This window comes from Vespula pensylvanica, chromosome 2 (assembly GCF_014466175.1).
Source record: "Vespula pensylvanica isolate Volc-1 chromosome 2, ASM1446617v1, whole genome shotgun sequence".
Lineage (NCBI taxonomy): Eukaryota > Metazoa > Arthropoda > Insecta > Hymenoptera > Vespidae > Vespula > Vespula pensylvanica.
The window spans coordinates 8,785,555-8,809,478 of NC_057686.1; the positions used below are offsets into that span (position 1 = coordinate 8,785,555).

The following is a 23,924-nucleotide window of genomic DNA, read 5'->3' on the forward strand; positions in this document are numbered from 1 at the left end:
TGTATTTAAAATTTGAAGTCGCACATATAACACAAACGATTTAATGTCGAGTTCTATTCGATATTGCTTCATTGTGTTGTAGAATTTGATCTCGTAAATATCATAGTCATTCAAGTAAGTTATCAATTTTTTTGAATTTGTACTTTTTCCAGATTTTTTATATATTTCATATTTGTTGCTGGATCTTTCCGTAAAAAACAATTCATGTGGTGAAATTTGAATCATTCTTATTCATTAGTAATAATTCATTTATAATATTGGATTTACCAATAAGTAATGTCAATATTTTCACTAAGAAACACTGAATACAGAGTTATTTTTATTTAGGTATAAAATACAATGCAGATTAAACACTATTGAGTTAATTAGCTTCGTCTATGTAATATGAAATTATTTAGTTTTTAACTGATAATTAATATGTCAAAATAAATTTTATTCTATTATAAGTACATGTTTAATTAATTAATTATAACATATAATATATAGGTTTTTATAATATAATATATAGATTTTTCTATTTCTGATATTGTATTAATATTCATGTCATATAAAATTCTTTTTAGGATGATATATATTATAGCATACAGAAATTATTTTCTGTTATATGTAGCAATTTTTTGATATATGTAACTTTATCCTTGCTTAGATAAAGTAAATAATAAGAAGGTAATTTTCATTATTATTCACATATGGAACTTTCTGTATCCAGTTTTAAGTCAGTATTTTCTAAATGTTTTTGCATCCAATTATCAAATTTTTTACTTAGATCTTCTGACATATAATTTTTCCAATCACCAATTTTACCTTTTCTTATAAATTTTACATCAAGTTTTAAATTTTCATCACAATTTTTTTCTTTTAATATATGTTCTAAATTCACAGCAGGATTTTTCGTCATCTTAGAGAATTTCAAGTGTTCGCTAAGTTCAATAAGTTGTTCATTTGTTATTGTTTTATCAAGAAATTTTACTGTTTTTTTAATTATTTCAGCTTGATCCTAAAAAATTCAATTATAGTTAAAACATTTTACAAATACATAATATTATTATAATAAGTATTCTTATATGTAACCTTCTTCATATCTTCATATGTTAAAAACAAAATGTTATTTTGTTTTCTAGCATTCCAAAAAGGAAGTACGTGATTCCAGAAGGATCCGATTGGAACTTTAATATAAAATATCAAAAGGATTATTATTAATTTATACATACAAATATACAAATAGAATGTACAGACTTTTTTCCACGTAACGATATTTTACGAGTAGTAATAAAAGAAAATATCATGTTAACATAGACTCAAAAATGCTATGTTAAAAAGTTATAATAAAAATAAGAATGGTTTTTGTTCAATACTGTACAAGAATAGATTCATAATATTTATTTATTTTAATTCCATTTTAAAGTTCTTATTAATGTAAGCATATATCAAAAATTAAATTGATTACATTTCGAATTTTTTGTTGATTTCCTTTTATTTCAGTGAATCATATTACTACATTCTTCAAGTAGTAAACTTGTACTTCAAGTAGTAAGCAAAAAGTAATAAAGCTTATGTAAAAATATTAGATAATTATTTTTATAATATATACTATATCAAATGAAAACAAGTCTGTTATTATCTCATATTTCTGTTATAATTTTTTAATATTGCATTTTTGAGTTTATATTTAAATGATATTTTTCTCATAAAATATGCTGGCATTATATAGAAAAAAGTGGGAACATCCATATATTCTATAATAGCATATAATTTTGATGTGCTCATAACGTTGATTTAATACCATTGTCATTTACAAATAATTCCGCAAAATCTTCGAAGTTGCCTTTCATATTATGAAATACTTTACAGTAATGATAAAAGCTCACACATGTATCTTTAGGATTTCGGGTAATATATATAATCTGAAAGATAATAAATTTTTATAAGCGTTACTTTATATAAACATAATTAAATGTGTGTTTATACTTTTGGTTTTTTTAAGTGAATGTCTGTAGGTAATAAATCCCAAGGTAAATGTGATTTAATATATCGAGGTCGTGATGCATTTACAACATTTTCTACTGAATCGCCTAACTTTGAAAACCAATCTACATAATTTCCTGTGACCATAAGGACTGATGCTCTAAAACATACCAGCTGTTATGCTTTTTTGTAATTAAATTATTTACTTTGTATCAAGATTCTTACTCGAGCAATGGATTACGTTTTACCAGAAGAGTTTTCGTGGTTTCATAATCAAAATTATTTCCAATACACCATACCATTTCTTGTACCCAATGACTACCTATAATTTAAATAGTACTTAATATTACTATATTACACTTTTATGATTTATAATTTGTCTCAAAAATAAGTGGAACATCCAAATCACCAGTTCGAGGATAAGAAACTACCCATATGTCATCTTCATATATTTTCATATCTCTTATTTTTTTAGCAAAGAACGCGTAATTAGGAGGTAATAAACAGTATCCTGGTTCTACTTTAAAAAAGCTTGATTTTACTCCGAACATATAATCCAATTTATCAGCAAAATTGCCTTCCATGGTTGAAAATGTAATAGATTTTTTATTCACTGTAATCAATTTATTTTGGTCAACGGTACAGTTACGCTATACGATATAAGCGGAGAATAGAATTTGTTTAATACTTACTTGTTCAAAGTACTTCTTGGAAAACGTGTAGAATTCGTATAAGCTGCAGACCGATATACGACTGAGATATACTGATTTAAAGAAGGCTGTGGAAATGTGTAATGTATGTCAAACTACTTTCGAAGCATCTTCGTTCTACTATCTCCGCAAATTTTTTTTTTATTTAAGAGACTCAATCGTTCCACTTCTTTACATTTTTATAAAATGAAACTACGTTAACGTACTTAATTACTAATTTATTTACTTATTATGTATTTATTTGCGTGTTTACGTTAATAAATATTTCTAGATTTTAATTATTTTGTTTTGATAGATAATTTAACGGAAAAGAAGGGTATAGATTTGTTACATATAAAGAAATATTTGTTTATTCATTTCATAATACAATATTTGTATTTATCAAAATTAAAATCTATTTATATACAATCCATTTATGTCCAGTTATATACTATCAGTATCTGAAAAATGTAAATACAGTCTTAAAAATTAATAGCATCATGCACGAACGAGATGTTTAAGCGTGTTATACAATTCCTTGTTGTATCTGTATATCTCCGTGGTCAGACTAGGTAACAGGAAAAATATCAGTCCGGACCACGGATATAAATTGTTACATATAAAATTATGGTAATCAATTCGGTCTGATACACGATCGGGACACGAAATGACTTCGAAATGAGTACGGTTGTATATAAATGAACCTTTATGCTTTATGTTCCATGCATTCATCCCGTTATTATATTGTAACAAAATCAAATAAACTGAACGTTTGTTGCGCATAAGCAGAAGTATCACGTGATTGGTAATTTTAATCACGTGATTTATTGACTAGATCTGTCATTTACAATGCAAAGAAAACTAGTAATATTTCTATCGTTTATATGATGGGGTGGGTTGTTGATTGTTACGGGTAAGTTAATAATTATTTATTATATGTTAACATAATGCACACATGTGTGATATCTAATATATGTAGTGTGTAACAGTGCAAATATGTGTACTAAAATTTATTTTGAAAGTTAAGTAAGTTTATTTTGAAAGTCGAATGTAACCTTACAAATATCTATATTTTAGTCTCTATAAAATAAGAAAATACTGTTTCTCAAATTTATGATTGTATTTTATATTGTGTTTTTTATTGATTAGAGATTTTCTTAAATATTATTAAAGCAAATTCTGTCTTATAAGCTTGTATATACATAGTTTAGTTTCATCAGGTTAGTTTTCTTTGTCCTCGTCTTTATTTCTTTGTTTCTAATATGAAACATCTGTTCTTTTGTGTATTGTCATGAGATATGTAAAAGTTTTTAATTCACTAAAAAGTACACGTACAAGTCTTTCTATATATCTCATTTTACATAGTCCTTAATTCTAAGATTTAAAAAATTGTACTATTTTTGACATATTTATTTCGTACTTTTTAGAGATTTAAATTAGGAGAACTTTATGTATAATATTTGGGAAAAAGAATATACAATCTAATAAATATCAAACAATGTATTCCACGGAAGAAATATTTGATGATCTTATGGATGAATGCAAATATGCTGGACCTGGTGCACACCTATCATATACTTTACGAAACCGTATAGAAAAATGTAAAATTGAAACTAGGAAAGAAATTGTGTCTTATAAAATAGATGGATGTGCACCATTATTTATTGCCTGCAAAAGAGGTCATGTAGACATTGTAGAATATCTGATAACGGTATGTGATGCAGATATTGAACAGAGAGGAAAGTATGCAGCATCTGATGATAGATCAATACATTATGTTACACCATTGTGGTGTGCTGCAGTATCTGAAAAACTTCCTGTAGTAAAGTGTTTGATAGCTCATGGTGCAGATATTAATGCTGTCTCAGATTCTGGTTCTACTCCAGTAAGGTCAACATGCTTCATGACACGTATGGGTAATACAATATGCCTTTTTTAATAGTTATAGACATATATATTTTAAAGTTTCTGTAATTTAATATATATATAAGCAAATAATATTGAGCCAAAGATATAGTTATATATAAATTTAGATCTATTTTTTATTTCCAAGATTTAAATTTATTGTGTTATTACTAATTATACTATATTGATATAATATTGCATAAAGCAAGTAATGAAACATTTGATATATGACTAAAAAGATTTTTTTTTTATGTTATCTCATATTGATATATATTTTATATTTTAGATATTGTATCCTATTTGGTTGAAAATGGTGCTGACATATCAAAACCAAATTATAATGGTGGAACATGTCTAATAAATTCAATACAGAGTGTAGAATTGTGCATTTTCCTTCTGCAGCATGGTGCTGATGTAAATGCTAGAGATATTCATAATAAAACTGCCTTATATTATGCTATTCAAGAGAATAGATTTAGAACTACCAAACTTTTTCTTGAACATAACGCAGATCCTCATATTAGATCTCGTTTTAATGATGATGCACTTCAAATTGCTTGTTTAAGAGGGACCATTCCGATATTTGAATATTTGGGTAAAAGATTCATTATATTTAATGTTAAAATGAAAATCTATATAATTTATATAGAATTTATTTACATAGATTTTATTCATTAATTCATATTATTTTAGTGGAAAACGTGTCTTATTCTTCAGAAAGATTAGCAGATGCTAATGAGTTGATGGGTTCCACATTTTTTTACGATCATAACGATACGCAAATGGCTTTAAAGTATTGGAGAGCAGCTATGGAAATTAGAAACTCTCACATGATAGATGGTAAACCATTACAAAAAAGACCTGTGTTACCCAAACGAGATACTTACAGATATGCAACAGAATTTACTACTCTAGAGGAATTAAATGCAATTGCACTTGATATAGATGCAATGCGAATACAAAGTTTATTAATATGTGAAAGAATATTAGGACCACATCATAAAGATACATTATTAAGGTTAATGTTTAGGGGAGCTTCATATGCAGATGCATTAAGGTATATATTTTGATATAATCTGTTTTGATAAAATATAATTTTATAAAATTTGTTATATAATTTTTTGTTATAGATATCAACGTTGCATAGATTTATGGCGTAGGGCATTAGAAATTCGTGTTGAAAAAGATTCTGTAAGTATGCATATGCATATATTGCATATTAAAATATAAAAAGTATTTAATAAATATATATAATAATATTTGTGACATCACAGATTTTGTATGCTGACACATATCTAACAGCACAAGCTTTATTGAAGCTTATGGTTGATTTAAACGAAAAAACTTTGGAGGTCATGAATCGCAATGGAAATAAAAAGGAGCCTAGATTCTGTGATGTAGTAGCTATCTTTAAATTACTCTCAAGCCAATTAATAGATGCTAAAAAATTATTAGAGGTATGTTCATAGAATTATATAATTATATTTATATAAAATGTTGCTATGATTTAATACGAAATCATTACAGATACGACCAGTGCATAAAAGGCAACAAGAAAGTTATGAACGAATCCTAAAATGTGTGACTCATTTAATATATTTATTGATAGAAACTGGAGAAACTAATGAGGAGAAAATATTAACAAAACAACTAGTACATGAATTAGTTAAACAAAATCCAAGATCTGCACATGCAGAAGATACTCTTTTGCATCTGTGTGTATCTAGTTTGAATACTATCAACACAAGTTATTTTACTACCGCTAATGAAACTCAGGTTTGTCCAGATTTGCTGATTATATAAACATATATCATTAGTATATTATATAATATTATTAAATTACTTTAAAAAAAATACTAATAAAATTTTAGGTAATTTTTCCACGTTTGGAAGTTGTTAAGTTACTTTTGGAATGTGGAGCGCAAGTCAATGCAAGAAATGCATCACGATCAACTCCTTTGCATATAGCAAGCCGAGTTAAGAAGTTTGACGTTCCAGTAAGTATATCATGTTACATTTGTTTATCGGTATGTGGGATAAAACAAATTTATAATTTTTTTTTTTATATATTTTTTAAATGCAGCTCATAAAATTATTGTTGGATTATGGGGCTCATTTAGATACTCCGAATAAAGCTGGAAATACTCCAGCAGATTTAATATCTTCTTATCCTGGCAATAATGTAAATCTCGTTAAATATATTAGTTTACAATGTCACGCGGCACACGCCATGTGTAAATATGGTATTGACTGTATAGAATTGCCATCTGCATTGCAAGAGTTTTTGGAATTTCACAGAGAATAAACGTATATTTTTATATATAGTATGAAAGTGTGTAAAAAAAAAAACGTGCACGTGTGTTTATACAAAAGTAATATTGTAGGATGTGAATAATTTGAATGTTTTCTCTAAGAAAACATCGCAGGTGTATGTACGTGTATGTGCGACCGATACATACATTTTTAAACTACATCAAGTTGAGATAAGTATTAGGTTATTCTTTTCTTTGCATTACTGATGATGTGGTGCAAAATATATGCTAATTTTTAGAGAAAGCTTTATCCCAGGCCAGAGTTGTTGAGCCTTCTCCTCTCTGAAATGATAAGGAATTTACTGTCGTCTCTTGTTGCTGAATGTTTTAGAACATTTTCAACAGCAACTTATAGAAACATTTCGGTCACATTGAAGCAACGTAATTTGAGAAACATTTGTTTTGTTTCGGTTTGTTTTGTTTTCAAGACTAGATTTACATTCACATTGAAGAGCATTTGTTTCTGTTTCCGCGTGTGGCCGTGTTTCATATTTTCTTTTAATCTTTATTGTTCTGAACGGAAATAGCCAAGAAGCGGTAATATTTGTTAATGGCAACAAAAATATGGAGAAATATTCGATAACAAACAACTTTTTCAATATATATAGAACATCAACAAAAAGTTCCTCATTTTTGATTCAGTGGGGATAAGGCTTTAAAATCCTCGGTGCAATCAGACTCGTCAATGTCGTTAGAGTAATCAATGTTAAGAGTAATCCTTCCCTAAAAAAGTGTTGTATTATGCGTACCGAATTAAATTAAATATATTATTATTATGATTATAATCACACACGATATCGATTCACGACTAATAGCTTATCATTCTGCTTTCTCCATTCTTATCATATTATTACAAAAAAGTAATTTCTTTTTGATTTAGCAAGTATATTTTTTTTCAGTTGTAGATAGAGGCTAATAAAATATTCATTTTAAAAAGACTGCTTATATAGTTTTTATAAAATTGCTCATTGAATGCATGATAATTGCTTACAAGTAAAATTTAAAATAAATATAAAGACAAGTAAAATTTAAAAATCCGCTTATGAGTTTCGAAATACTTTTATACATTTTATTTATGTATACATTTCAAAACTTTTTTTTAAACATTGACACCTTTTAGTGCAAAAGCAGATCACATGGTACACAGTATTAAAATGTTTACTTTCAGTACCAAAGATGTTTTATGTTTGTATGTATGACATTTATTTTCAAATTTTATATTTCTCTATATTGTCTTAAATTTCTTTGCTCGTTGTAAATTGAGATTATTGAACAAATATGGTTATAAAAGGTGATATGACGTAAATATACGTACATAATAATAAGAAATTATATCTGGATGCATACCACAGTACAAGTATGTTAAGTTTGCAAAAATTAATAAAAATCCAGATTATAAATAAATGAATATTAAGAATGAGATTTTGTAAATATATAAAATAAGAATATATAACGAATATAGTACTTAATACTATCGTTTATATCTTACATCTTATATAAAAATTATTTTGTAATATAATAAATATATGTATCTCTAAATACACAATGTTTATGAAACTTAATATACACACATTGATATTCATATGAGTATTACGTTTAATATTATTAAAAGAAATAAAGCAAAGACGCAGAAAAAATATATAAAATCAATCGTCTTATCCATTATAATTTTTGATCAAATTTCGATCAAAATATACAACATACGAAAGATATATAGTATGTATTGCTTTTGGCAACTGTGAGAAAGTTTCCTTTGGCACTATAATAATAAGCAAGGAACAATACATAAATAAAATAAAAAGGACGAAATATAAAATGTCGATGATGTGATTTTCATATGATAAACATGAGTCATTCGACCATAAATAGAAGACATTGTCTTAATAGTAATCGTAAATAATTTTCTTATTGCCAAGTTTAATAAATAAGTTATCGAAGATTACTTGTGAAAATCATTTGTGAAAATTACTTCATTTTTAAATAATAAAAAAGGACGATCAATTTTTTTAGAATGTATCTAAATTTATAAAAGACGAAAAAACACAGCCACTATTCCAACAGTCAGGGATAAGTTATGTAAAATTGCTTTGCTTCGGGAATAAGCATCAACAACGTATATTTTCCAACCCATATTTGCATGAGTAAAGGAATTATAATAAACAACATCTGGCCACGATGTGTTAGGTGTCACTTCTAGAATACCTCCTTCGCCTACAAATACACGAGTATACGGTAAAGTCGTATAATTTCTTTATGAAAGATATATCGATCAGAACTTACCAGGTTCACAAACATATATAAGGCTTCTGTTAAACTTCTTGAAAGATAAAAAGTCATCGTCTAGTCTTCTATCTCTGCTGTCATGCTTGCTCAAACAAAGAGGACCCACTGTAAATAAGCATGCTTTTATATCGATCAACTCATAAAGTTAATTCTTTTAAATAATAATTCTATCATTTAAGATACCTGCCGTTGGTCTTGGTCGACCTCTTCTAGTAAACTCAACGCCAGCTAACACTCTTATTTTACTTTGTGCAATATCGCTGAGTCTATCGTAGCCTCCGTGAGGTTCGTCCGTAATAATTAAAGGATGATACAAATTAGAACTATGAGGATTATTGCCTCCGTAGACAACGAAGTTGTATGTTAATCCTCGACGTAAATACAATTCCGGTATTAATTGACCTTCAATGTACCACGCGTAACCCATCGACGTTTGTCCTATTACGATAAATTATGATCATACTAAAAACATAATTAAATTACAAAGAGTGATTAAATATGTTTACGAACCTGTTATTCCTTGATAACCCTTTTTTCCTCCAGATGGTCCAATAGTAGCTTTAAAAGTTCTAATACTCCTATCGAATATCTCTGCCTTTTCCCAAGGTATCCTAAAAATAAGTTTGATGCAAATGGATTCAAATTACAGTCATTACTATCAAGAGTGAACTCTAATACTCACACGAGCTGTTCATTATCTTCCGTGAAATCCATACAGGTATTTTCTGGTTCCTGACGACTCAATTCTAATCGCAAATCACTTTTAGGATAGAGATCGTGGAAATTAGGTTCCATATTCTCGTCTAATCTTCCTAACGCCCAAATTATATAAGCCAGTTTGTCCGTAGGATATTCTTTGTCTCCTGGATCAGCTAAAAATTGAAAATTGTTTGTAGTTGGAGTTTATCAAAACTATTTCCATATTTATACTTACACGAATTAAGCGTTCGCCTATAAGTGATGGTATTGATGCCGTTTTCTCTTACCGCGGTATACAATTGATTGCTGTCTAGTCCACCTAAGAGCTCGTCTTTGCAAACACCCTTGTACTGTCCAAGGACTTTTCCACACTATTTTACAAATTGTAATAATTATTTCTATATTTTATCAATAGAAATTAAGAATATACGTACCGGTGCTTTTGCCGTTATGTTGTAATCAGTGGCATAACCCCGTGTACCATCCATATAAGCAATGGTAACATCTGCTCCTTCCATTTGGCTGGAGCTATCAGAACCAGATAAGCCGAAAGCCATGTACTCATCTTCGGCTATAAGTATCAAAATGAAGTCTTAAAAACTGGAAGAATCCTATTTATTTTACGAGATAATAACATTACTGACCAACTTGACCAGCCAATTGTATCGTGATCTGTGGGCCAAAGATTTCCCAGCTAACTTGATAACGTTTATGGAGCTGAACACAATTCGGCAGAGATTGCGTATGTTTGACAATCTGTCAATCGAGAACATGTTAAATAAATGCGCTTAGAACAATAAAATGATCGATTTTTAATCATGAGAAAGCATTATTTTACTTTAACTAAAGATGGTGGTACGTTAAGACCGTCTGGTATAATAATCGAGCCATAATTCGATTTAGTTTTTACGTCGAATACGCTCAACCAATCGACGTTAAAGACAGTCATTTCTCCTGGCAATTGAATTATTATATCCTCTTTTTTATAAGCACGTAGTGGATCCAGGCTGATGAAAGAGGCGAATAAATAATGAAGACATGCATCAAATAAAGCTTATCATAAAAATCTACTTTACTTACTATCCATACTCATCAGGAACCTTCGTTCCTTTGCTCGATGGTTGAGGACCTAAGCCAACCCAGAAATACGTATCATTCCCTGTTCCGTCATACGTAAATTGCGGTATACTGATTGTCTTCGAATCCAAGATCACTATCGACTCAGACGATACATCATGAGATCTCTTGGATAGCTGAGAGATCTTCTGAGGAGCTGGTGGATCAAATTCTTCAGGAATATAGACATCGCCAAATGTGTTCTACAAAATCGAAGATAATTATTAAAACTGATATACAAGAATGAAAAGAATGAATGAATAAATCTAGCAAAAAACAACCTGACTAGCCAAATCATACACGGCGAACCATTTAATATCCGTTATCTTTTTGTTGTCCGGCAAAGTCAGCGTAAAATCCCGATTGAAATACCGACCAAGTATATTGGTCCTGAAAATCAGTGAAAAAGTTGAAAGGCATGAAAGTTAAACGAATTATTCAAGGTCGCTTACTTGCCCCACTCGTCAGGTACGATGAAACCTTGAGGACCTGGCCGATTGGATGCACCAGCCCAAAAGAACGTATCTGCTCCGTTACCATCGTAATTGAAGGTAGTTAGAAGCAGCGTGTACTCATCGACTGCGTATAACTCACCAGATACTTGATGATGATACGCGTTCAATCTTCCAAGATACTTTCCCCTATATTCCTCATCATTCTCCTCCGCCAAACCTGTCGATCAAATTACGTATTTCGTAAAATTGTTTTATGCGTATTACGTGTCCGTCGACCGACATACTCATTCTATCCATTCACTCGATCTATTTTTATCAGGCTTTCAAAAGATACAAGAAAAGAATGAAGAAAAGAAATTAAGTTTATAGAAAGGATATTTTTTTCTTGATTTTTGTTTGTTTAAAAAATGTTTTTTAAACAAAAAAAAATATCAAGGAAATGTATATATAAATTTTTTCTAGATAATAACAATTGTTTTTTAAACAGAAAAATATCAAGAAAATGTATATATAAAACTCTTCTAGGTAATAACGATCCATATCGTCTTTCTATTCATTCCACTAAAGTGATTCATAATGGAAATCGAAAGATAATTCTAAAATTACGAGACCAATTGATGGTCAAATAATTAGGTGGAATTTAATTAAATGACTTTCGAAAAAGTAGACAAGGGCTGAAAGAAAGAAGAATAATAAAAAGAAAAATGAGCTTTATGAGTTTTTCCTTGAAAAGTTCATTGATTCGGAGGATCGCGCCAGCTCGATAGAAGGAGACATCAACGACACGTACCGTTATAAGAGAGAAACAGACACGCCATAAGAGCGCTCGCTCTCCACGTTTTTATGGCGTTTGCCATAGCTTCATCTTATCGAGCTTTCCCTCGAAATCCAGGAAAATATTATGCGTTGATCAGATCGATGGGGTGTACATACGATAGAAAACGTATGTACATAGAAGATAAATAGAATAAAATAGCGTCTCCTCGACGTTGAGAAGGCACACACGCACGTTGGAGGTACGGAACGATATAAAATGAAAGGAATGACGCGATAGCAAACCGAGCGTTCGACCGGTTGGTGATTCGTTCCTTGAAACGAAGTATCTCGGTAGAAAGTAGACTTCAGCTCTCCGAATGGTTAGTACGCGAGACAACTCAAGTGGCTTTGCCTAAGTGGTTTCAGCCTTCTTTTCAGAAGAGAAAGTATATGCGTTGCATTGACTGCCTGCACGTACCTTCACTGAGTCGAGTCGCGTGTCAATTCCTTACGAACTCGTCGAATCTATCAACATTCTTCCGGTATCAAACGCTGACTAACCGTCGATAATCATCCGATTAATCTAATGAAATTTTTGCGTGAAATTTATTTTTCAATTTCCAAACCGGAAATCTATTTTTTATGCAACTTATCTTTTTCCTTGCTTTTTGTTTTTAGAATTTCAGCGAATCAAGGAGATGTTGCGTATTTTTTGAGAAATAAAATGTTTATATGGGATAAAATTATATTATAAAATTATTATTATTATTTAATATAAAATAAGTCCTTTCTCTCTCGTATTATCATGATGATTGTAACATCGCTTAAAATGGACGCGTTTGATCGATTTAAATTGCCATGCGCAGAACGGTGTTGGCACAATATAATCCTATTGTTTGTTCTAATAAATCCACGATGACTTCCAATGATTCGATATTATCCTTTTACGATGGTCAATCCCATTGTTTAGTCACAGATATCTTGGTACCTGGTTATACCATAGAAGAGGAATTCATAAGACTCATTGGATTTGCGAACTTTAAAAAAATCAGAGATTTTATTTCTAAAGTGTAAGTAGGTATGTTAATTATATTTCAAGGTCCAATGTAAGTTAATAAGTTGTACATATTTTGCCAGTTCTAGCCATTCAATAAACTTACACTATCCCACGTTCGACTTAAAAACTCCCCTTCTAGAAGTTGTTCGTCGCGGCGATGTTCAAATTTTGGCGTTACTCATTGAAAAGATACCAGTCTGTTTGGATGATACGACTACGCAACCTTATGGAAAAACAGTTCTTATGAGTGCTGCATACATTACCAGAAATCCGGAAATATTACAATTGCTTTTAAAAAAAGGCGCTGACATCAAAAAGCTCGATAAGTGAGCATTTAAGGCAAAAATATTCAACTTCGTAATCATTTATATTTTGGTAACGCGTAGATATATGTATTTGCAGTCGTGGTTGGACTTGTCTTCAATATGCCATAGTTGGAGAACGTTTGAAAAATGTGGAAACTCTTCTGGATTTCGGTTTGGATATCAATATTCGAGATTACAATGATCGAACACCGTTAATGATAGCCGGTAGGTCTCGTAGTTATAACAAATACAAAAGTATTTATCATCAAAAAATAAATATAATTGAACGATATAATATAATTCGAGCATGTATTTGTTAGTTCTTTTTTCGAACGTGGACGTCCTTTTGCTGCTTTTGAATCGTGGCGCCGATGTTACAGCTAAAGATCAAACAGGCTTCACAGCTTTACAACTTGCGATCTTGCGAAAAAAGAGAGATGCTGCTATTCTTTTGATTAAAAGAGGAAGCGACGTTAATCTGTCTACACCATTGACCAAAATTTCGCTTCGAAAATTATCCGAAATTACATTGCCAAACCTGTTACCATCTATCCAATACGAAGAAGATGCTCTCGATTGCGAGAATCAAGATTGAATGTGAAAAATGATAAAACTATTATTTTCATTTTGATAATTATTGTTTGCATTTCAAATATTATACAAATATAAGTAATTATATTTCATAGATTATAATAAATGCGAGTGAGTATAAAGAAGTTTTTAAAATTTACCTTACTTTTAGTTAAAATTTTTAGTTTAGACTATGATTAGTTCAAATAGCAACTGCTTGGAAAACGTGAATTTGTTCACATTTATAAAAAAAAAACTTCAAAAGTTGCATCGATAGATCCGTTAAAAAAAATGAAGACCAACAGGATGAAGTATTTTCTTGGTCAACTCGTCAAATTTCTCGATCATGTCAGGAGATAATTTTCCTTTCCATTGATTGATCTCTCCGCTTCGAATGAATGTACCATCGGTGATGATTAATTTAATTTTTTTGTAATTTTCGATTGTCTCTTTATAGTTCACCGAAGGATTCTCCTTCATATTCGCAAAGCTGAGATGCGTGGCTAAAGTTTGCACCTCGTCATCTGTAATTCTTTTATTTAGAAAAGTGGCTGTTTTCTTGATTATGGACGGAAGATCCTGCAAGCGAGATCTTTTTCTAAAGCATTTTAGAATGTTCAAGAAATTGGTAACAAGCAAAAAGATCTGTTTCACCTTCTTTTTCTTATATTTAACGTAACGTTTTAAGAGTCGACATAAAACGATTGTAAAAAATTACACACTATAAAAAATTAAGTCGTTCGAAAATATTGCGTTACATACTTACAGACTTCATATCTTCGTACTTCAAGAACAAAATATTCATATCGTTTCTTTTGTTCCAATAACCAAGGACATGCTCCCAGTACGGCGCATAGGCAACTAATAAAAAGGATTAAAGTATAATGTACGATGTCAAGATATATTATTTCAAATTATACAAAATAATCGTTATTGTTAAAATGAAAAACTCACGTTTTCCTCCTAGGAAAAGCTGGCAAAATTCATCGAAATCACCTCGATAGCCTTCGAGATGCCTGCCATGATGAAAATAGGAGATGCATGTGTCCTTTGGATTTCTGACGACATTGATAATGCGCGCTTTCTTTTCGCTCATTCTTAATTGTCGCGGAAGGAGATGAAATGGCAGATGGGTTTTGATATATCTTGGACTGGGTTGGTTTTTTATGAAGTTTACGCTGTTTTGCATTACTTCGAGATTCAATGAATTTGGTATATCTAACATGAATTTTCTGAAGTCGTAGATAATCGAAACCCTACCGTAACCAATTTTTCATTATTTACTTTAACGCTAGATAGTTGAAAATTAGTACATTGCAATTTTCAAAGAGTACATCCCAATTTTCAAAGAGTACATTTCAATTTTCAAACTTACTCTAAGAATGGAAATCTCTCAAACAATAGTTGTTTCGCTCCTTCGAAATCTAAATCGTTACCAATACACCAAACCATTTCTTGCGTCCATGTGGTACCTATTATTCGTTTGTTTGTTTTTTTTTTTAAGTAACTCATTTAATAAAAAAAGTAAGGAATTTAAAAAGTACGAGATTGAATTATTCAATTCTCACCAGTTTTTGGAAAGGTGCAGACCCAAACATCGTCATCTCTGACCTCAAAATTTTCGATTTGTTCCGCAAAATGTTGATAACGTTCAGGAAAACAAACACCCTCCACGGTGATGTAACCACTACGAAATTCCGAGGTAAATTTTTCTTTCAATATTCGATCTAATGTTCCATTAGTGTTATCTATTTGTGGAGCCATCCTTCACTCTTATTTAACGATTTTTATTATACTCGATCGATCGGATGCAAATGTGAAATATTTAATGTAATACTGCGTATATTGGATTTTATTTTAACCGAAATAATCGAGAAATTCTTATTTTTTATTTTCTCTATAATGGTCGTTGATCAGGGATGATAATACGGATTTCTCCAGAACAAGATAAAAAAATTGGTACATTAGAATCAAATATATAGCCTTATGAAACGATAAAATGTTAAAAAAAAAACAATTAATTATTAAGGACAATCTTCCGGTACCGAGAAGTAAAACTTTACTGGCTGGTTCGAAAGTTATAACAACTCGTTTATATATGAAACAGAGAAATAACACTGGTAAAATCGGAGTAAGAGCACCGAGTAATTGTCGGCAATTTTTTATTTAGATAGTCATACGCTTGTACAAGGTTGTTACGGATAATTTTTAGTAGTTCTTGTCGTTATTTTTCATCTCACTTGACTGGCCTTGCCTTTTTTCAAAGAATGTATAAAAAAATTCGTTTAGAAAGCTACGATAGAAAGTTCGATAAGAGAAACAAATTTTTTTTATAAAGAACAAAATGGTTTCTAAAATATCATAAAATCATGAAAATATCGTTATTAAAATGAAAATAATCTAAATAAAATGTGTTCCTTTTCTTTATTCTTTAGACATAGGTACATTAAAAATCGTACAAAAAGACAAGACATTAAAATACAATCTAGAACTGCAAATAAATTTCCTTAAAACTTACATCTAATAAATTTATTCTGTACTTCATTTCAGGTACTAACTACTTCTATCGTCGTAAGCGTTTCAAATTTTCATGGTCGGTGATTCATTGTGACCAGAATAATATTTTTTTTTAACGCGATCAAAAAATTTGATTGTTAAATGACTAAATTAAACAGGTCCATCTATACAATGAAATATACTAATATACTTGGTGTATGTACGAAAATATCTTGGCAAGACAAGGACGATTTAATCTCGTATAAATACTTAACTAATACTTCGTTTTACAACATTTTGATATTTATACTGTATTCATGCAATTAGAATATCTTAAATTTGTAAATCTTTCATAAAATTTTATCATTTACGCGAATGACGTAAAGTATATACGTGCGGGTGATTGAGGTGAAACATTCATAAAATATATATCTATAAGTTACTAATATGCTCTAATATGATATTAATTCATAAATCGTTCAATCTGATAAATAAATTATAAAGTAATATTATTGAAAAATTAAAAATAACATTGTATGTAAATGTATTGAATTAATTATTTAAAAAGATCGAAGATTATTCTACGGCCAAAAGATATAATATAAGCAATAGCATTAAATATATTTCGAAGAAAAATTTTAGATACTATGCTCTTTTTCATTTGATGTAAAACTATAAATATTATGTATTTAAGAATTATTTAATCAAAAAGAATAACGTCGGTGAGATCTTAATGTTATAAATTGGATATTACACTGACACTTTGAGATAGATCCACTTGGCCCCTCAAAACTTTCTGCTGTAACTTTTTACAAAAAATTTTGGCCATGAGCTTATTGCGACGTGTTTCTTCTTGCCTTTCTTGCTGTCGCCGCTTAACCCGTACCTCGTTCAGTCTGCGGTAACGTTTACGTAATCGTTCTTTTATTTCTGCGTCGGTAATTCTTTTTTGTACATTTACTGAATATAAAATAACCATTTATTAGCAAATCATAAAATATTACAAAAATAATATTATAAAAATAATATTAAAAAAAGAACATTAAAAAATTACCTGTTGGTTTAAATGATTTAGGCAATTTAATCGAATTCGATGTACTAGCCATAGCAAGTAATTGAATACGTTTCTCTTTCCTTAGTTGTCGAAGGTGCGCTATCTCGGACACGTACTGCCTACGCGTTTCAGCGTTATTTACAAACTCTGGCTTGTTCTTCGATAGATAATCCTAAAAGAATAAAATATAGTCCAAATATTAAATTAATCATAGACAAGAATTTAAAAATCACAAAATTTACCTGAAGAGTCCTCTTCTTATCATTTTTATTTTCCGTTTGCTTTTTACTGGTACAGGTACACTTATCCGATTTTACTGCATCATTGATCGTATTAGATAATGGCATCTTTTTTATGGTGCTAATATTTTTTTGACTATTCTCCTTGGTAAATGATATTTCATATGCCACTGACTTTGGATATGTTTGACGGCAATTACATTTTCTGATATTTTCATATACCTTGCCACATGTACGGCAGCATTTACAATTTTTATTGGAATCATTGACATTAAATCCATTTACATCATTTGATTCCGTATTATGCTTTGTTCTATGATTGTTGTCGCCTTCTTTAATTTTATTAGGGCAAGAACAATCTTTACTGCAGTTGCATTTTATTCTAGTTTGTACTTTTGGTTGCAGAGAAGTTTCATTCTCTTCTGTATTAATTAGACAATAAGGTCGAGTATGTATTTGATGTCGCTCTGCTTTTGAGCAGCTCTCAGAATGATATCTTCTGTTATATTCAGTCTTTAAATTCGAGCAAGTTTCGTGCGACGCATTTGGCATATAAATCTCACTTTCAAGCTTATTTTCGCAAGAATTCGAGCATCCACATAAATTTACAATTTTTTGTTGGTTATTACAATCAGCTACGAGTCTACTATCTTGAAGACAGCTCCGATCAGATCTTATTGTAAACATATTAGTTTGTATTTCGTCATTTACTTCCTTTGTACATGTACATCCATTTATTGTTGGGGAAGTACTTTCACTGGTTTTTTCTTGTTTTTGACAAATGCAAAAACTTCTACATGCACTATAAGTCCTTTTACGACATAGCTCACAAAAAGGAGTAGTACCAATAATTTCCATTGTAGGTATTTGTTTCGTGTGTATTCGACATGTTTCAGGTAATGTATTCTGATATATTGTCTTCTTATTTATATTATTTATGCCACATTTACAATTGTTATAATGAGCCTTAAATGTAGACTGACAATTACATTGTGTGTACTTTGATTTAGAAGCATTTATTTGATTTTTAGTTTCTTTTTGTTTTAATTGATTCTTGCTCTTATCCATATAACAATGGGTTTGTTGGGAAGAACTTATGCTATTACTATTTGTGTATGACAATCTTGTCAATTCTGTACTTGTCTCGCTATCTTCTTTTGCAAAATCAGAATTTGTAGGAATTTGAAGACATTTATTTTTTATTGATGGATTTTGAGACTGGCCTTGTAAACAACATAAACACGTATTTGATATAGCTTGCGAAATATCTTTCTCATCTTGTCCTCCCTGATTAATATACTTGCACTTATTTGGTGAATGTATCAAATTTTTATGGATCGAACATTTAGTAAAATGTGCAGTTCCATTTTGTGTGCACGTAGTAATTGTGGATATTTCCTGGTGAAGCGTTTGTACACCTGTATTAACTAGCTTAATTGTATTTTGTGCCTTTGATGTAGTTATAATTTCTCCTCCTGTTTTGGAATGGGCATCAGCTACTTCGGTAGCTGTTTGCGATGAACTATTTCGTTTTTTTGTGCGTTGTATATTATTAGTATACTCAGTATCAGTAGAGTGACAAGTTGCTAAATTGCAATGAGAAGACCATTGCTCTCCAATGGAGTTTCCTCTTGAATTTGATGCATCCCTTAAAATACATACATTTATTTTAATATAATATTATATGTTTATATGTTAGTTTATAGTTCCATTACTTACCTGCATACAGAATCAGTATCAACAGATTTTTCTTCCATGTGCGTCATTATATGTCCTGGTTTCGTTTTAAACGATGCAGATTTTGATTTCCTTGGTGAACTTTTTGATCTTTCCAATCTTCGTGGCTGTTCCAGTAATCTAAAATATAACAACATTTTCCTTAGTATCCGTAATTAGTACTTTTTTTCATTGTCTCATGATTAATTACCTATGCATATAACTCTTAATAAATATAAAATATCAAAAGACATACTTTTTTAAGTTACAAAGGTGACTAATTTCATTTGTTATCCAGACAAGTTGATTTCTTTTTTCCATTTCAGCATAACTGACTAATCTTAAATCTCCTGTATTGGAATTCCGACATCGTTTTAATTCAAATTGTCGTTCTGATAATGTAGTTGGGAATCTCCAATCTGTGTTATTTTCAGTACTCTTACTAGATATAGTCGAAGTTTTTCTGTTTACAACAGCATCTAATAACATTCTATTATGATCAGACGGAGTACTATTTGTAGAAGTTGTTTCATTCCGTTGCAATATTTTACATTTCTCTTTCAAGCAAAATGTATTTTTTATCTTATTGCCTTTCTGGTTTTGTTGTGGAACAAAACATTCAGAACTTTCACTCCTATCTGCTTCTGTTGGAATATTACTACTTTGCTGACAGTCATCAGTTCTTAAACCCATTCTTGCTTTTCTTCCATCCATTTCTGTTCTATCTGTATTTCCATCAAATTTATCACTGTTACTACTTGCTAAAGTTTCCTGTGTTATCTCTTGATCATTTTTCATAGACTTTGGTATAGAACAATTTTTTGTACTTGTTTTCCAATTATCAGATGAAGCAGTAGTACTATGTTTTTTTGTTAAAGCATGTAAAATTTCAGCTTGATAGACTTTTTGCCTAGCATCATCTGGATTCCATGGTACATTATCTTCTAAATTATGTTCAATTTTATCATCAGCATACCTGGCTGTTATAAGTCTTTTAACGACATGATGTATCAATCGCTTTTTAACTTGTTTGTCACATTTATTGGCATCAACTAAAGATTTTAGTATATTAACGCTTCTTTCTAAATCTCGTACTAAACTGTCAGAATCACCCCACAATTTTTCACTTAAACTAGAACTAGTGTTAGGGAAAGTTGAATTAGATTCTCCTGTATCAACAGAAGAAACATGACTGCCACTTCCATTTAGAACATTTTCATATATATGACCGGGAAAATATTCAAAACTATTAACTCTTCCAGTAATATTTTCTGTATCATCAAGTTGAGGGGTTAAAGGAGTTGATCCATTTTGCGAAACATCTGAGCTACTGTGATATGCCTTATTTTTTGTTTCTTTTCTGGTATAAGCAACATTATCTTTATGATCATTGCTATTTATTCTGGAATTCTGGATTTTGTACGTATTCTTTGGATTTTTTAAAATGGACTGTAATGATTTTTGCAAACTAGTTCCTCTTCTAGGTAAAGGTGGCTTTTCTTCTTCTTCTTGAACAGATACTTGTATACCAACTGATTCTTGAGGAAATGTATTTAAACTTGTTTGTATGACTTTATCACAGGTAGCAGGTTTATTTACAACTGTAGATATAGAAGATGTTGAATTAAAAATTAAAGGTAAAGTTACCTTGTTTTTATCTTTTGCATACAGATTTAATTCACTTTGACTTCTTTTTAAAATATCTTTAGAAGTTGATGCAGCTATTGTATTCATGGAGGTACTCTTCTTTAAAAGAGAGGTAGAAGTTGGACAAAAATTTTCATTATGTATATTTTCTTTATTTATAACTTTTTTTCCTTCTGTTGAATACTTTACAGAAGGTATTTTAAATGTAAATGAAGATTTTGACAAAGTTATATTTGGATCTTTCTCTTTTGAACTTTGAGTTATAAGGCTTTTTATTTTAGAACGTTTTGGAGAACATTTTTCTTCTGATTTTATATCATTACCTGTAATTATGCCTGGCAACATATTTTTCATTATAGGAGTGATTTCAATTTCACTTTCTGATTCTGAAATATTTTCTGTTATTAAAGTAGAACTTGCTTTTGGAGCTTTTAATGATTTTGAATTATGCTGCATTGTTGTGCCTTTTCCAACTACTCCAGATTCAGTAGTACCTTCTGGGTCTAATCTCAAAGCTGCAGAACATCCTCTAGCTAATGCCATACGTTCTATAGTACTTAATTTTTTATTGTTATGTTTATTATGAGGTAAAGAATTAAAATATCCAACATCTGCACCACTATCCCATTCCAAAGGCTTATGAGATGCAACACTGGAAGTAGGTGAAAATATCTTCCTTTCGGTACCTTCTAGAAGTACTTCTTGACTTCCGTTCTTTGTTTCAGAAATTCTTTCTGGTGTGATGTGTTTTAAATCTGGTGATAGAAATTGTGGATTTGCCAATGGTTGGATATATAGGGTAGAATTTTCTGTACTTGAAGATTGACCAATTAATGGTGGTCTTATCCATCTACGTCGTTCTCTAGGAACATAAGCTTGTAAATTATATTCTTCTCCAATGCAATCTTGCCTACTATTACCTAATTTAGAATTTAATTCATAAACACTGTAATAATACTTAACAGATTCTGCAGGTATATTGGATGTAGGTAATGAAAAGTATTGATCCAAATTAGAACTATGGGAATATTTTTCGTAATATTCCATTACTTGTGTAGAAAGACTCTTCTTGGCTGCATGTAGTGATAGGTTTGGCTGCTTTGGTATATCTTTAAAACAGTGGTGGGGTAAAGTTGTACAAGAATGCAATGCTCTATCACCTTTTTGCTGTTCTTTCAATTCTAGAGGGTCTTCTGTCGCTTCTAAATCTTTTAAATGACCTTCACAACTAGATTCAGAATCATATTCCATATTCACACAACATACAAGCATTCACATTTTTAATAACGTTCCTATGTAATGTCATACATAAATAGTAAATGATTCCTTCTTTGTACAAAATTCATATACATTTGAGCAATATGTTCTGAGCCATACGGTTGCGATTAAATATAAAATGATTTTCTTTTTATTTACCAATGAAGAAAAGTTATTTATCTTTTTCTCAATATCCATTAAACATTATCACACAACAATAAAATTTTTTAAAGTAGGAAAGCTTACAGAACAAATTTATTTTATTTTTTATACATCATAGGATTAACAGTCCTATTAGCGTCACTTCTAAAAATTATGTAGAGTACAAGATTAGTTTCGGTTACTTTAAAACTGAAATTGTTGTTTACATTTGCTCTAAATCTCTTTTAAGAGCCACAAGATGGCGGTGAACACAAACGATTATCGCGATAATCGATATTAATTATATTCGATAAAGCAGCAATCGATATTAATTAGATTCGACTCTAATGTTTTGATCATTGCTGTACTCGGAAACCATTTCTTTAGAAATCATGCAGGAGTGAGACAGTTTGATTTGATCATGGTAAAGATTGGTAGAGGTTGTATTAACCTATTCGTTACTTTTTTATTATATCAAGTTAAAAGCGCATATGAATAATCTTTAGTAGAACAATATCAATTAATAAAATCATGTTCGCAATACGACGAGCGGTACAATTAGTAAGATATATTAATGTACAAAATTCTGTTAAATTTCATCATGCATTTGCGTCCCTAAAAGCGTACTCCACAAATACGCAGCACGAAAAATGTGATCTTTTGAAAGACGATATTAATAAATCAAGTAACGAAACGAATGATATTAATAAATCAATCAACGACAAAAACGATCTTAATAAATCAACCAACGAAAATGGTAAGGAAGAGAATAAGAAAGTGTTTGCAAAAATAGAAACGAAACTTCAATTAATTTTCATTTGTAAAAAATGCAATACACAAAACAATAAAATAATTTCAAAGTTGGCATACCAAAAGGGTGTGGTAATAATACGCTGTGATGGTTGTAAAAATAATCATCTTATAGCTGATAATTTAGGATGGTTTAGTGAGTTAGGTCAACATATAAATATTGAAAAAATATTAACAGCAAAAGGAGAAACAGTTCGCAAGATACAATATAACGCTGAAGGATTTCTTGCTCTTCCAAAAGAAGAACTGAACACTCAAGAAGAAAAAGGAAATCCTAATGATAAATCTAAAAATGAAATAGATTCAAAATAAGGATACATGGAAGTAGGCAATTCTAAGAAAATATATAGGTAAAAATATAACTATAGATATAAATAAAAATGTAGACGAATTAAGACTTTACTATAAATTTATTTTATAATATGTACATCTTCTGTTGCGTGATAAATTTC

General features: G+C 30.1%; 6 protein-coding genes across 7 annotated transcripts; 3 read left to right on the forward strand and 3 right to left on the reverse strand.

Moving 5' to 3' along the window:
* Positions 1–566: 566 nt before the first annotated feature.
* Positions 567–15,910, reverse strand: LOC122627336. The gene is made up of 24 exons (XM_043808416.1): positions 15,681–15,910; positions 15,488–15,584; positions 15,067–15,368; positions 14,879–14,973; positions 14,400–14,691; positions 11,422–11,641; positions 11,251–11,359; positions 10,934–11,172; positions 10,692–10,860; positions 10,498–10,609; positions 10,288–10,424; positions 10,089–10,224; positions 9,837–10,026; positions 9,665–9,765; positions 9,338–9,592; positions 9,152–9,259; positions 8,999–9,082; positions 2,658–2,743; positions 2,375–2,615; positions 2,191–2,287; positions 1,969–2,125; positions 1,784–1,904; positions 1,072–1,166; positions 567–997 (listed from the first exon to the last, which is right to left on the reverse strand). Exons 1-24 carry the CDS (start codon positions 15,874–15,876, stop codon positions 680–682), a joined length of 3,957 nt encoding a protein of 1,318 aa, XP_043664351.1. The 5' UTR covers positions 15,877–15,910; the 3' UTR covers positions 567–679.
* LOC122637493 (protein fem-1 homolog C) lies at positions 3,458–9,651 on the forward strand. Of its 2 annotated transcripts, none has more exons than XM_043829650.1 (9): positions 3,458–3,567; positions 4,082–4,564; positions 4,846–5,154; positions 5,253–5,616; positions 5,690–5,750; positions 5,834–6,016; positions 6,087–6,335; positions 6,431–6,556; positions 6,643–9,651. In XM_043829650.1, the coding sequence occupies exons 2-9, from the start codon at positions 4,153–4,155 to the stop codon at positions 6,862–6,864; spliced, it is 1,926 nt and encodes a 641-aa protein (XP_043685585.1). In that variant the 5' UTR covers positions 3,458–3,567; positions 4,082–4,152; the 3' UTR covers positions 6,865–9,651. The 2 variants fall into 2 exon arrangements, with proteins under 2 accessions (XP_043685585.1, XP_043685584.1); XM_043829649.1 differs by having other exon boundaries at positions 3,459–3,567; positions 4,082–4,570.
* On the reverse strand, positions 8,814–12,571 carry LOC122637492 (protein Skeletor, isoforms B/C). Its single transcript, XM_043829648.1, has 13 exons — positions 12,215–12,571; positions 11,422–11,641; positions 11,251–11,359; positions 10,934–11,172; positions 10,692–10,860; positions 10,498–10,609; positions 10,288–10,424; positions 10,089–10,224; positions 9,837–10,026; positions 9,665–9,765; positions 9,338–9,592; positions 9,152–9,259; positions 8,814–9,082 (listed from the first exon to the last, which is right to left on the reverse strand). Exons 1-13 carry the CDS (start codon positions 12,279–12,281, stop codon positions 8,895–8,897), a joined length of 2,031 nt encoding a protein of 676 aa, XP_043685583.1. The 5' UTR covers positions 12,282–12,571; the 3' UTR covers positions 8,814–8,894.
* LOC122637495 (ankyrin repeat domain-containing protein 7-like) lies at positions 12,965–14,249 on the forward strand. The gene is made up of 4 exons (XM_043829651.1): positions 12,965–13,250; positions 13,318–13,563; positions 13,640–13,767; positions 13,863–14,249. The coding sequence occupies exons 1-4, from the start codon at positions 13,039–13,041 to the stop codon at positions 14,135–14,137; spliced, it is 861 nt and encodes a 286-aa protein (XP_043685586.1). The 5' UTR covers positions 12,965–13,038; the 3' UTR covers positions 14,138–14,249.
* A 1,287-nt stretch (positions 15,911–17,197) lies between the features above and the next one.
* LOC122637453 lies at positions 17,198–22,950 on the reverse strand. The gene is made up of 6 exons (XM_043829565.1): positions 22,681–22,950; positions 19,874–22,556; positions 19,621–19,758; positions 17,905–19,549; positions 17,663–17,834; positions 17,198–17,568 (listed from the first exon to the last, which is right to left on the reverse strand). Exons 2-6 carry the CDS (start codon positions 22,534–22,536, stop codon positions 17,345–17,347), a joined length of 4,842 nt encoding a protein of 1,613 aa, XP_043685500.1. The 5' UTR covers positions 22,537–22,556; positions 22,681–22,950; the 3' UTR covers positions 17,198–17,344.
* Positions 22,951–23,042: 92 nt separating this feature from the next.
* Positions 23,043–23,882, forward strand: LOC122637459. The gene has a single exon (XM_043829586.1). The coding sequence runs from the start codon at positions 23,194–23,196 to the stop codon at positions 23,782–23,784; it is 591 nt and encodes a 196-aa protein (XP_043685521.1). The 5' UTR covers positions 23,043–23,193; the 3' UTR covers positions 23,785–23,882.
* The last annotated feature ends 42 nt before the right edge of the window (positions 23,883–23,924 follow it).